Source organism: Oreochromis niloticus, unplaced genomic scaffold (genome assembly GCF_001858045.2).
Source record: "Oreochromis niloticus isolate F11D_XX unplaced genomic scaffold, O_niloticus_UMD_NMBU tig00002532_pilon, whole genome shotgun sequence".
Taxonomy (NCBI): Eukaryota; Metazoa; Chordata; class Actinopteri; order Cichliformes; family Cichlidae; genus Oreochromis; species Oreochromis niloticus.
In genome coordinates, this window is record NW_020327656.1 from 1 (window position 1) to 13,888 (window position 13,888).

Consider the following 13,888-nt stretch of genomic DNA (forward strand, 5'->3'; position numbering starts at 1 on the left):
GTGGTAGTGAGACATACAATATATTTTATAACACTTACCCATACAGTTGACCATTTCTACTTGTAATGTTACCCAACTGGCATAACAGTTCATGCCATGCATGCATTGTAAAGTGAAATTAAAGTTCAGGTCACTAATGTCTTAACATTATATCTTTTTTGCCTGGGTTAGCAGACAGCACCAGCCAGCTTGTCCTTGAAACGGAGAATAGACCCACCTCCTTATGTCCTCCAGGCAGCAAGGTAAATTTAAAACGTGTTTCCTCCATTAAGGATTATAGTGGACAGTTACATACCATTAAATGTTAAAGACATATGGTTACATGTTAGCCTTATGCAAACAGTAAGAATTTTTGTCTCGCTTCTGTTAGTTTTGTTTAAAGTTACACTCACTTTCAAATTTCTTAGTAGTTATGCAAACAGCTGGAATTTTTTTTTATTGCTTTATAAGTTTGTAACCGCTACTGTTTCATGTTTTCTTTAAAGTATCCAGTGTTCATTCTATTTCAAATCTGTTAGTAGGTTTTCTAATTTTGATTAACTGTATTATCAGAGTTCAGAAACTCGTCCACCAGCAAAACGAGTCTGGGCAACTGATGATTCCACACGGCATCAAATTCTCCACCTAAAAAGGTATGTCTACAATGTCTCTAACAATTAGTATACATGTGATGTTTGCTGTATAATCACCGGGGTTGATATTTAGTCTTTCACCAAGTGTGCTTGCTAACTCGTACTAAATATACTAAAATGTTAGACTAAACATGTAATTTGTCAATTTCTTTCATCAGACTCCTAAAATGCAGACATCTCAACAGCTATTTCTGTCTGTCTGTTTAGCTATTTCTATATCTATTGTTCTGAAAAAACTTTTATACCATTTTATACTTAAAGCTTTAGATAAATTGACATCCACAGTGAAAAGCAGTGCAAATAAATACAAACATGATTTTGTGACACTCACCTTTTCTCAAGATGGATGTCAGTGTATTCTGTTTCAATCACATTTAACCTGTAACTGAATTTTGTGTCATTTCTTTACAAAACGTAAGACAACTATGAAACGTGTTTTTATGGCACATGTACAGAACCATCTGGTTTAATCTGAAATCAGTGAATGAATTACATCTAATTTAAGAGCATCTGAGATCCTCTTGCGAATAAACGTAAACGGATTTCCTTGATATATTGTATTTAGGCTGCAATTTAGTTGATGTTTGAAGCCTGCAGCAACCTAAAATAATGTGTTATACTGAAAGAAATTAACTGCTTTGAAAATATGAGGAGCAGAAGGTACAGGTATGACCTTTGTAAAAGGTCATTAAAAAACAGCACTAAAGCAAATTACAGATATCTAAAATATTTGTCATTTTTACTTCCCACCTTGCTCTCTCCCACTCTCTCTCACTGTTCCTGTCACTGTCTTTCTGCCTGTCTCTTTCTGGCTTATCTGATGCTGCGTATCTTTAGATTATGCTGTAATATGATTGAGAGTGATATAATTTGGCTTCATTTGCCTGAACATTGTTTCATTATTTTACCATAGTTAAAAAAATGTTGTTACTTTACAAGAAAATCTAAATTTATACAACTCTTGCCACTTAAAAATGTCTTACATCATTGTACCAAGAGTTACATATGTTTTTACTCAACTGTGAAATGCATATCATTAAATACTAAACAATAACATGTCACCTTTACCATTCCTTGATCAGCCTTTCCACAACACAAATGAAGAACTAGTGACAGAGGAGCTACAGAGCAACGCAGTTCAGCACTTCTGGTGTGTCAGTGCAACTCATTGTCAAAGTGATGAAAGGTACACAGAATTCTCTCGAAATCATCAGTGCACATGTAATGCCCTCACATTCCTGGCCTACCTTAATGAGGAACACCAGTTCAACACAGCCCGACTTGATAAGGTGCTTGAACAGGGAGATGCACTCTACTGTTGGATTAAAACAAATCTTCAGCAGGAGAGGCGTTATACACAAGATCATCTGACCATGGAGGACCTGCCCAAAGAAGTTCATGCTGACATAAATGTCTACAGTGTGAAAATGGACAACATAAGGTATGGATACCTGAAAGCAGCAGACAAAACTTATCAAAGAAAAGGGTGGTGGTTGCCTCTTGCTAGTCGCCTTGTATGTCTGTCAACAGATGTGAACTATGCTTTGCTCATGGTTTCGCCTCAGTGCATTGCAGTTTTCCGTGACAAATCTGGGAGGTATGGATTATTTGATTCACATTCAAGAAGTGCAGCAGGTTTACCCCAGCCAAATGGAACAGCAGTCATGCTCACTTTCACTCATGTGAATGACCTGATCACCCACCTGCATAATCTTTTTCAAAATCAAGGCAGGTATGCAAGATATGAGTTTGTGCCTGTTTCTTTCAAAAGAGTCAGCAGTCACAACGAACAGCCTGCACAGTCACTGAAGCAACACCAGGAGCAACAGCTACATCACCACAAAATGATGAACCACAAATCGCAAATCCCACTGTGCAAGTGCCTCAACCAGAATCAGCCCAAACCTACATGACAATGTTAGAAAGTGCTTTAAACCCACAACAAGACAAAATGGCTTTAAATCAAATTGTGAACATCAACTTGAAACATCTGTTGATCCAACAAGCAACATCCAAACAGAACAACAAGAAAATCTTGAACTCAATAATGAAAGAGATAAAGTCATAGATAAAGCCCCCAAAAAGCAAGAAATGTGTGTAGATTAAATAAACCACGACGTGGGAAAGCTATTCGTCAAGCTCAAAAAGTCACAAGCAGCATGTAAAGCTAAAGAAAAATCTTCATCTGAAGACTTGCAAAGAAGATAAACAAAAAAGACACGAAAAGGAACGATATGCCTGCTTTCCTGAATTTCGAATGAAAAAATTACAGGCTGTGAAAACTCAATATGCTCAAAACTGTCATCGCCATAAACAAAAACTGTTATCAGCCAAAGATTATTATGCAAATCCTCATATTCAAGAGAAGATAAAAGCCCACAAGGTGAAGAGATACCAAAATGATCCTCATTTTCAACAAAAAAAGAGAGACTACATTATCAGAAGATATACCACAGATGCCAGCTTTCGAACCAGACAGAAACAATATGTGTTCCGAAGATACAACACGGATGCTGACTTTCAAAGCAGACAGAAGCAATATCTGTCCAAAGTACAACACGGATGCTGACTTTCAAAGCAGACAGAAGCAATATCTGGTCCAAAGGTACAACACGGATGCTGACTTTCAAAGCAGACAGAAAAAATACATAAGAACAAAATATGCATCGGATCCAAACTACAGGCACAAACAAAAAAAATCAATTCATGCCAGGTATCATAATGACTCACAATTCAGACTGCACCATATACAGCGCTGTGCCCAGTACCAGAGACACAAAATGGCTACCACTGCATCTTTCGCCATTTATAAAAAGTTGTGTGCGCAGAGAATAAAGAAGAAATACAGACGACTAGTAACACAATTCCAGCAGGGTCCACAGTCTGAAGCACAGCCCCAGCTTGTAGTGAATAGTGTGATGCAAGCAGCCACATTAGCTTTCCGTGAAACAATTAAGTTAGGACCCACCCATGTCTGTACAGTGTGCCACAGAACTCTGTTTCCTAATCAAGTTAAACACTGCAAAAGATCAAAGTATGTTAAAAATAGTCACATTGTTGACACTTGCTTGACAGGAAAATTTGTCCATGTTTGTGACGGAGAATGCTCAGCTAATTGTACTTTCCCAAAACAAAGAATGGAGGAGTGGATTTGCTACAACTGTGAAAGCCACCTACAACGAGGAAAGATCCCTTCCATCGCAGTGGCAAACAATTTAGCACTAGCACCCATTCCAATTGAACTGAGTCAATTAAATGTACTAGAACGACAACTGATTGCTAAAATTCTCCCGTTTGCCAAAATCATTGCATTACCAAAAGGACAGCAAAGAGCCGTACATGGGGCTGTTGTTTGTGTACCGTCGGATGTGGAAACCACAGTAAACTGTCTTCCCAGACCTAGCAATGAAGCCCAGCTCCTGCAGGTACAACTGAAAAGACACATCAGATTCAAAGGATACCAACACTTCTACACTGTGAACATGAAGAATGTGTTAGCAGGATTATCAAAGCTAAAAGAGATGCATTCAGAATACAAAGATGTATCTATTGATGATGACGCTACTTTTGCTGATCCCACAAATAATCAGATAATCGAGATGGAACATGACACTGCTGATGCAGATATTCAAGATGCACTGCCCAGAAACTTCGACAACCAAATTCTACCAGAAAGAAGACCCACTGAGGATACAACAGCTGGAATACTTGAGCCATGTCATGATGTAAACGAACTATTGGAGCCTGAACAGTCAAATGGAGAGCCCTTACAAGATACGGAGAAAGAAAAGGAAGAACTTCGGCCTGGTCTTGTTCTAGACACCTGTATGCAACCACCAGATATAGCACAGGACATTTTATCATATGGTGAAGGAATATTTAGCATTGCACCCGACCAAGGAAATAGACCTGTTGGCTTCTTCTCTGTTCCTAAACTTGAAGCCATGGCCTTTCCTGTGCAGTTCCCAACTGGACAGAACACATTAGATGAAGCCAGACAAGTCAAACTGTCCCAAGCATGTATTTTAATACACGGCTGTTCTCTGCAGATACACGGTTTGCAACTGACCAAAGCTACCTATTCTTTGCACAGTTTGTAACAGAAACACACATGGCTACAAACAGCATGTCCATCCAATTGCGCAAAGGTAAGGCAATCACCAAGGATGGACGTAGAATTTGTAACAGAATGCTTCAAAATAAAGACGAAGTGGAGAGACTGATAAATAACAAAGATGCAACACGCTTCATGAAACCTCTGAGAGGTACTCCAGCCTATTGGGAGAAGGCACTGAAAGATCTGCATGCTATGGTCAGACAGTTAGGAAAGCCGACTTTTTCCTGACATTTTCAGCTGCTGAAATGAGATGGCCTGAGGTTGTTGAGGTCATAAAAACTCAACAAGGTGAACAAGTGGATTTTTCACAACTTGACTGGAACACAAAGTGTGAAATTCTCCGAAGCAACCCTGTGACTGTGATGCGATTGTTTGAAAAAAGAGTCGATGCACTAATGACAACACTGATCCTGTCCCCAGCACAGCCCATCGGTGAAGTAGAAGATTACTTTTATCGAGTGGAGTTTCAGGCCAGAGGTAGCCCTCATATCCATTTACTGGTTTGGGTCAAAGATGCACCTAAATTTGGAAGCGACCTTGAAGACCACGTGTACAAATTTATTGACAAGTACATAACATGTAAGATGCCTGACCAAAATGCCGATCCTGAACTTCACAAAATTGTGTCTGAGGTTCAAGTCCACAGCAGAAATCACTCCAGATCCTGCAAAAAAGGTAATGTGTCATGTAGGTTTGGGTTCCCCAAACTACCGGTAGACCAAACAATGATCACTTTCCCAAGCCCAGATGATGACGATGATCACAATGATAAGCAGCATAGCACAAGTAAGGAGAAAGGCACAAATGAAAAACAAAAGCAAAAAAACAGACGAATGGCGCTCGCAAAAAAACAGAAAGAGGCCAAAGAAAAACTCCAGCCATTGAGAGATTTGCTCTGTGACCCAAATTCCTCGTTTGAGGACTTGTCTGAGCTGCTTCACAAATGCAGATTAACTTATGAACAATACTTGGATTGTGTCTTCAATTTAAGCAATGGCCATGTCATCCTCTTAAAGCGTGAACCCAATGACTGCTGGGTGAATGCATACAATGCAGATCTGCTGAGAGCCTGGAATGCCAACATGGACATCCAATATGTCATTGATGACTACAGCTGCCTGATGTACATGATGTCTTATGTCTCTAAACCCGAATTTGAGATGACACAATTTCTTAATGGAGTCATCCAGGAGGTCAAAAAGTCCAATGTCAATGAAAGAAATGAAATGAAACAGATAATGCAGGCATATGCTAAACACAGAGAAGTCAGTGCCCAAGAATCCGTGGCAAGGACATGCAGCCTGCCACTAAAAAAGTGTTCACGCAGTGTGGTGTTCATACAGACTGATGATGATGCCCTGAAAATGAGTCTCCCGATGAGCAGGTTGCAGAGCATGGCACCAGATGATGAAAATGTGTGGATGTCTGGATTGCCAGAAAAATATGCAAACAGACCCAGAACACCTGAGTTTGAAAGAATGTGTTTGGCTGAATTTGCTTCAGAGTACAGGATTCTCTACAGCCGTCAAACAGAGTCAAAAAATGCCATCCCTCTTTTGAATAACATGGGTTATATTCAAAAGAGAACAAGAGGGAAACCTGCAATAATCAGATATCCTCGGTTCTCAGAAAAGAAACAACCAGAGAAGTTTTATAGCAGACTACTAAAACTTTATTTTCCACATCGATCAAATGATGACCTTAAAAACACAACATACCCCACATCCGAACAGTTCTACAAAAGTGGACGAAAACATGGTTTTGCAGTACGGCCAATTGTTACCTTTAACAAAAAGCGTTATGAAAGCCATGGCAAAACAATGGAAAGGGCACTGGAACAGATTGAACAACAAGGCCCACTTATCAATGCATGGAACACCTTTGCACCTGAGGTTGAAGTAGATCATTTAGAGTGTGTGGCCCAACGACAATCCAGACATGACACTGACGAAAATGAAATGGACATTGTTCCAGACTACCAAGTCAGTGGTAGCAGCAGTGGAGCCATGCCAGCAATCATAGCACCAAAGCTGAGCCCAGACTTTGTCAGAAAAATGTACCAAAGTCTGAATGAAACCCAAGCATCCATATTCTACGCAGTGCGTGAGTGGTGTTTCAAACTTGTGTGGGGTCACTGTCCTGAGCAGTTCTTTTATTTTGTCTCTGGAGGAGCTGGCTGTGGAAAATCACATGTTATCAAGTGCATATATGAGGAGGCAACAAAGATTTTGCACCAACTCCCCAGATTCCGTGACCAAGCAGACATGTCCTACCCCGCAGTCCTGCTGACTGCATTTACTGGCACTGCAGCTTTTAACATATCTGGGAAAACACTGCCCTCTCTGCTAAAGCTGCCAAAATCTTTAAAACCGCCGTATCAGGGACTGGGAATGCACTGGATGAAGTGAGAGCTTCACTTTCAAATGCAGAGATTCTGGTCATTGATGAGATATCTATGGTTTCTAAAGACCTTTTTGCCTACATCCACTGGAGACTTCAGCAGATCAAAGGAAACAAGAAGCCTTTTGGTGGGATGTCTATCCTTGCAGTAGGAGACTTTTACCAGCTGCCACCCCTTGGAAAAGCCAAACCACTCTGTGTGTACGAGGACAATGTCCTTGATCTCTGGAAAGACTATTTCCACATGGTCAACCTGACAGAAATCATGCGACAGAAAGATGATCATTCTTTTGCTGAAGTTCTGAACAGGATAAGAGTGAAGCAAAAAACAGATTCTCTTGAAGCCAATGATAAAGCCTTGCTCACACAGGCTATCCATGACATAAAAGACTGTCCATCTAATGTATTACACATTTATGCTACAAACAAAGAGGTGGACAAACACAATTCAGCAACTGTAACTGCTCTTCATTCTGATATCATAAATATTCAGGCCGAAGACTACAGAAAAGACCCACGAACGGGTGAGATGGTCCTGCTGGCAGATATGATGAAAGGCAACAAAAGAGATTTACCTGATAACATACAAGCTGCACCTGGAGTGCGTGTTATGATTATTAGAAATTTGGATGTTGAAGATGGGCTTGTTAATGGGACATTTGGAACAATCACGAACATTGTGACAACCACACAGGATGGACCAAACACTGTGAATCTCATTGGACTTACGCTGGACAATCAAAATTCTGGGCAAAAATTTCGCAGAAAAATACAAGGATCCTCAGACAACCTCGTATATATTGAGAAATGTGAAGAATCTACAAGTAAAAAAGGAGTTCTTCGCAGGCAATTTCCAATGAAGTTGGCCTTTGCATGTACAGCTCACAAAGTACAAGGCATGACAATGGAGTCAGCAGTAGTATGTTTGAAGCGTGTTTTTGAGCCTGGAATGGCCTATGTAGCACTCAGCCGCACAACCTCACTTAAAGGACTGTACATCACAGACTTTGATGAAAGGAAAATCTATGCTGATCCTGCCATCACAGATGCACTCAAAATATGAGACATGCATCATTTGAGAATGCAAGACCACTGTTGCAATTCTTAAAATCAGTTGTTCCCACAGTCCCCACATTGACAATTATCCATCACAATGCACAAGGTCTCCCAACTCACATGGAGGACATGAGATGCCACCATGAACTCAGCCTTGCTGATGTTTTATGCATAACAGAAACTCACTTGTCTGGATCATCAGTTTCTCCCCGCTTCCAGCTGGAACAGTACAACATGGCCACACGCAACAGACACGTCTCTTACACAAACCATACAGACATGGCAAAGGTAAATGGCGGTGGAGTTGCAATGTACTACAAAACAGTTCTTATAGCAGAGTCTCGAAAATACCTGCAAAATGTGACTGACCTTGAATTTGTTGTTATCAAGGTTGAATCGCCAGTCACAGCTTTGATAGCAACTGTATACAGGCCACCAAATTACAGCCACGTGAGGTTTTTACCACAAATGCAATGTCTTTTGGACTCATTGGAAATGATGAATTGCCAACCAATTATTGTTTGTGGAGATTTCAATGAGGACCTTATGAGCAGAGGAAAAAAACCCATCCAAGAACTGTTTCAGTCAAGAGGATATGCACAACTGATTACTGCTGCAACCACAGAAAAACACACATTGATTGATCACCTTTACATATCACAGCCATACGCCTGCCTCCAATCAGGTGTTCTGAATACATATCACAGTTATCACAACCCCATTTATTGTGTAATTCACTAACACAAAATGACTGCAAGGTTGTGAGGGATATGGACTTGCCAAGTGATCTTAGTGTCTTTGCAACTGAGCACACTCTACCACCAACAAGGACAGCTCACCAGTGGGAGCTGATAGATAAGACTGCTGATGCGCTCTCATCCATTGAAGAGCTGACCAGAAACGTGAACAGAGAGACTGCAACTGCACCTGATGGGATCCCTGCCATAACAGGTAATTGTATTTTTGTTTCTTACTTTACATTGTAACATTTATTGATATTCTTTGAACAAACTATAATCTCATCCATTCATTAAGTCATCCATTCATTCATAACTCCTCAGATGTGTTCTGTCCAGTGAAGGCAGTGGAGAAGCCCTACACTGATCTTGAAACTGTGCCACGCTAGTAGAGACCGGCTAGAAGGATGGGCAGGTATAGTGAAATTAAAATGCACCTTTTGTACAACAGGTTTATATACAGTCAAGTGATCAAAAGACACCAATATTAAACCCATTTAAACCAACTACATGCTTGGATTGGAACTGTATACAGGCCACCAAATTACAGCCACGTGTGGTTTTTACCTTACATAGCAACTTACCTCATCAGAAGACACCAGTATTAAGCAAATTTCTTTTTTACTACCTTTTTAATATAGTTTTGGGTCATTTAGTTCTAAAGTTAGATTTGTTTTCCCAATTATTTTTTAGAACTTCATTACTTGCCAGTTTGCTAACTGAAGAGCTGCGCTTTGTGATGCCTCTTGTTTTATTGTTTTAAATTGTGTTTTCCTTTTATCTGTTTCTAGCTGTTTTCGCAAAGTCAGCCAACCACTTGCTTCCAAATGACCCTTATCCAGAAGTATCCGTGAGTGCCTCATCAACAGAAAATAAAGTGGAGACCTACCTCTCAGAGAAAAACGCACACATAAGAAAAGCCGACCCACTTCAGTACTGGGAAGAACATCCTAATCTGTTTCCCTCTATGGCTGCTGTTGCGATCCCAGTGTGCCCCCTGTAGCTCTGTGGACAGTTTTGGATTTGTTTACATCTCACCCAACCGCTCACGGCAGATGGCTGCACCTCTCTAAGCCTGGTTCTGCCGGAGGTTTCTTCCTGTTAAAAGGGAGTTGTTCTGAACACACTCTACCACCAACAAGGACAGCTCACCAGTGGGAACTGATAGATAAGACTGCTGATGTGCTCTCATCCATTGAAGAGCTGACCAGAAACGTGAACAGAAAGACTGCACCTGATGGGATCCCTGCCATAACAGGTCATTTGTATTTTTTGTTTCTTACTTTATATTCTAACATTTATTGATATTCTTTGAAACAAACTATAATCTCATCCATTCATTAAGTCATCCATCCATTCATAACTCCTCAGATGTGTTCTGTCCAGTGAAGGCAGTGGAGAAGCCCTACACTGATCTTGAAACTGTGCCACGCTAGTAGAGACCGGCTAGAAGGATGGGCAGGTATAGTGAAATTAAAATGCACCTTTTGTTCAACAGGTTTATATATACAGTCAAGTGATCAAAAGACACCAGTATTAAACCCATTTAAACCAACTACATGCTTGGATTGGAACTGTATACAGGCCACCAAATTACAGCCACGTGTGGTTTTTACCTCGCATGGCGACTTACCTCATCAGAAGACACCAGTATTAAGCAAATTTCTTTTTTTTACTTCATTTTTAATTTAGTTTTGGGTCATTTAGTTCTAAAGTTAGATTTGTTTTCCCAATTATTTTTTAGAACTTCATTACTTGCCAGTTTGCTAACTGAAGAGCTGCGCTTTGTGATGTCTCTTGTTTTATTGTTTTAAATTGTGTTTTCCTTTTATCTGTTTCTAGCTGTTTTCGCAAAGTCAGCCAACCACTTGCTTCCAAATGACCCTTATCCAGAAGTATCCGTGAGTGCCTCATCAACAGAAAATAAAGTGGAGACCTACCTCTCAGAGAAAAACGCACACATAAGAAAAGCCGACCCACTTCAGTACTGGGAAGAACATCCTAATCTGTTTCCCTCTATGGCTGCTGTTGCGATCCCAGTGTGCCCCCTGTAGCTCTGTGGACAGTTTTGGATTTGTTTACATCTCACCCCAACTGGTCGCGGCAGATGGCCGCCCCTCCCTGAGCCTGGTTCTGCTGGAGGTTTCTTCCTGTTAAAAGGGAGTTTTTCCTTCCCACTGTCGCCAAAGTGCTTGCTCATAGGGGGTCATATGATTGTTGGGTTTATCTATATATATTAATGCTTGTATGCTTTTCATTTATACTTTTGCCTTACTCTTCAGTTCATAATATAAAGTTACTTGAATGGTTTCCTTTTTTATTTTATATTGCTTTGCTATTTACCACAATCTAAATATCATGTTTAAATGTCATACATTATTGTAAATGGTATCTGTACAAAATATTGTTTGAATAACATGATACATTTATTAGTCCCACAACGGGAAATTTCATAATTTGCATGTGGTATTTTCCCCTTTGACATTAAAATACCTTTGAAATACAAATTGAATACCGCTTAATGGACATCTTTTTTCTACCACTTTAAACGACTCAAAACTGTAAAATCTAAATTGTAACTTCTCTTGAACACCTGACACTAAAGCATAATTTATTTTCTTTTATATCTATTAACTTATTTTGTAATCATGTAACTGGAGCATCTTTCTCTCATCTCTGTATGCCGCATATAACAGAGATCACAATACAGCTTACTTTGCTTTAAGTTGAAAATCAGCTGTATTCCATTTCCCTCCTTCTTGTGGTATAAAAAGCAAACTATGCTCATGTTGCATCTTGCTCCCTCTAGTGTTATAAATGGCAACCGGCACTAATTGAACCACATTAAAGGCAAACTACACTCATTGGCAGTAGCATAGGCACACTTAAAATTTCTTCTGAAATTTTCCCTTTCTAGTTTATATTAAGATTTAAACATCTAGTTGGTATTGGTATGGTGAGTAACCTTCAGTAATAGTAATAAATCACACAGCAATAGGACATTCATGTAGTTGTAAAAAGCAAGATAATATATTAAGTAATCCAAAGTATTACATCACCAAGCACAATGGTGCAGTGGTATAAAGCATGCTGCCACTGGACTCTAGAGCAGTGGAGACGTGTTCTCTGGAGTGACCAATCACACTTCTCCATCTGGCAATCTGATTGACGACTATAGGTTTGGTGGTTGCCAGAACAATAGTACTTGTATAACTGCATTGTTCCAAATATGAAATTCTCATCAAACATTAGTACTTGACCTCACAAATGTGCTTCTGAAAGAAGCATTAAAAAGCATTTTTAGACTAGTTCAAGTTGTAACAACTTGTTCAAGTTGTTACAACTTGAACTAGTTCAAGTTGTTACAACTTGAACTCTTGGGTGGGCTCACATCATATTAAATCCTGTGGATTAAGAATGGGATGTCATTCAAGTTTACATGTATGTGAAGGCAGACGAGTGAGTACTTTTGATAATATAGTGTACAGTTGCACTGAATTTAATTTACTGATTTCCATGAACACCAGTGTTGTCCTGATGGAGGTCTCATTATAATGTCAGTGCATTAATAATCTCTGTTAACTCAGTGAGTTCAGTTCTCTGACCTTGTTGGTCCTGGTTCAGCAATGAAGAGTGGAGTTTGACCTTTGGACCGGTCACTCGTCACAGACGGACAGCTGGACTCTCCAGACTCTGCTCTGTCCTCCTCTTCCTCCATCATCGTCTTTTTGTGGACTTCAGTCAGTCTGAGAGGTAAACCACAAACACTCAGTGAGTTTACATTAACAGGAGTAACTGAGTTACAGTCACTGTCCTCTGACCTGTCATGTAACCTAGAAACCAGAAAACAGAAAGAAACAGTCAAACTGTCAAAAGAGGAAACAAAGCAAACTTACAGTTTCTTCAAACACACACACCAACAACAAGCTCCACTTCACACCTGGACACCAAACACTGACACAGGTGAGCTGCTTCCTGGAAGGAGGCGGGACTCCACCTGAAGCAGGACAGGTGGGAGGGGCTCAGCAGGAACAATCAAGTTCATTTGGACACTGGAACATGTCTCCGCTTTCTTCCTCTTTCATTTACATTAAATTTGTATTTTATTTCCCTGTGTTTCTGTGTTCAGATTTGACTGACTTCTTCTTTTTGACTGTCCTGATGAATGTTCATCTCTACTACAGACCTGTTGTCACACACACAATATCATCTTTACTAATTTGACTTTTAGACTTCAGATAGTGTTTTTCTGCTCACATATAAAAAACAGGAAAATTTGAACAGAGAGTGTGATGGACAGAAGTCATTTTCACTTATTTATAAGCTGCTGTTAAAAAATATCAACCTTCTCATTAAACTATAATTCATAATCACATTGCCTCCAACTACAGTGATTTAATCAATATTTGATTGAAACAATAAAGATGTTCCTTTGATGAAGACAAATCTAATCAGTCCATTAATTTCATAGATGCTGATCACTGTACAGACTTTACTGAATTTGTAATAACACATTTTTATATTTTTTTTTAGCCAATGTTGCCTTACAAACTGCTCAGACTGGTTTAGAGTAAAGTTCCCTTTTTGACATGAAACCTTGTTGTAGCTACAGAGTGAAAACACTGATCCCAGATCAGCTCTGACACAGTGACACTGGTTGCTTTCTCTGTTCCCAGTCTAGATCCAGTCACACTTTCTACCTTCACCTGTGCAGTAAAGACTGAGAGCAGAGCTGAAACCAGCCATCCAATCAGTGAGCAGCAACAACACCTGAGCTTCATTCAAATGTGGTGACAGGGTGGGGTTATTTGCTCAGCTGCAGGGTATGTTGGCTGTCACAGCTGTGCTCATTTAAATGTGAGTTTCCTATTTCACAGTAACGTGCTGGGACTGAGACTCTGTGTGATAAAGGAGAGTGGGCAGGGCAGTGTAAAACTGTGGTACAG

General features: G+C 39.9%; 1 protein-coding gene and 2 long non-coding RNA genes across 3 annotated transcripts; all 3 read left to right on the forward strand.

Annotated features, from left to right (window-relative positions):
* The first annotated feature begins 601 nt into the window (after positions 1-601).
* LOC112845036 (uncharacterized) lies at positions 602-1,867 on the forward strand. The gene is made up of 2 exons (XR_003217812.1): positions 602-632; positions 1,715-1,867. It is a non-coding gene; the product is annotated as an uncharacterized LOC112845036 (long non-coding RNA).
* Positions 1,868-7,110: 5,243 nt separating this feature from the next.
* Positions 7,111-9,344, forward strand: LOC109204623 (ATP-dependent DNA helicase PIF1). Its single transcript, XM_019366107.2, has 2 exons — positions 7,111-9,156; positions 9,267-9,344. The coding sequence occupies exon 1, from the start codon at positions 7,205-7,207 to the stop codon at positions 8,210-8,212; it is 1,008 nt and encodes a 335-aa protein (XP_019221652.1). The 5' UTR covers positions 7,111-7,204; the 3' UTR covers positions 8,213-9,156; positions 9,267-9,344.
* A 586-nt stretch (positions 9,345-9,930) lies between these two features.
* Positions 9,931-10,797, forward strand: LOC109204503 (uncharacterized). Its single transcript, XR_002063998.2, has 3 exons — positions 9,931-10,200; positions 10,314-10,404; positions 10,785-10,797. It is a non-coding gene; the product is annotated as an uncharacterized LOC109204503 (long non-coding RNA).
* Positions 10,798-13,888: the final 3,091 nt, after the last annotated feature.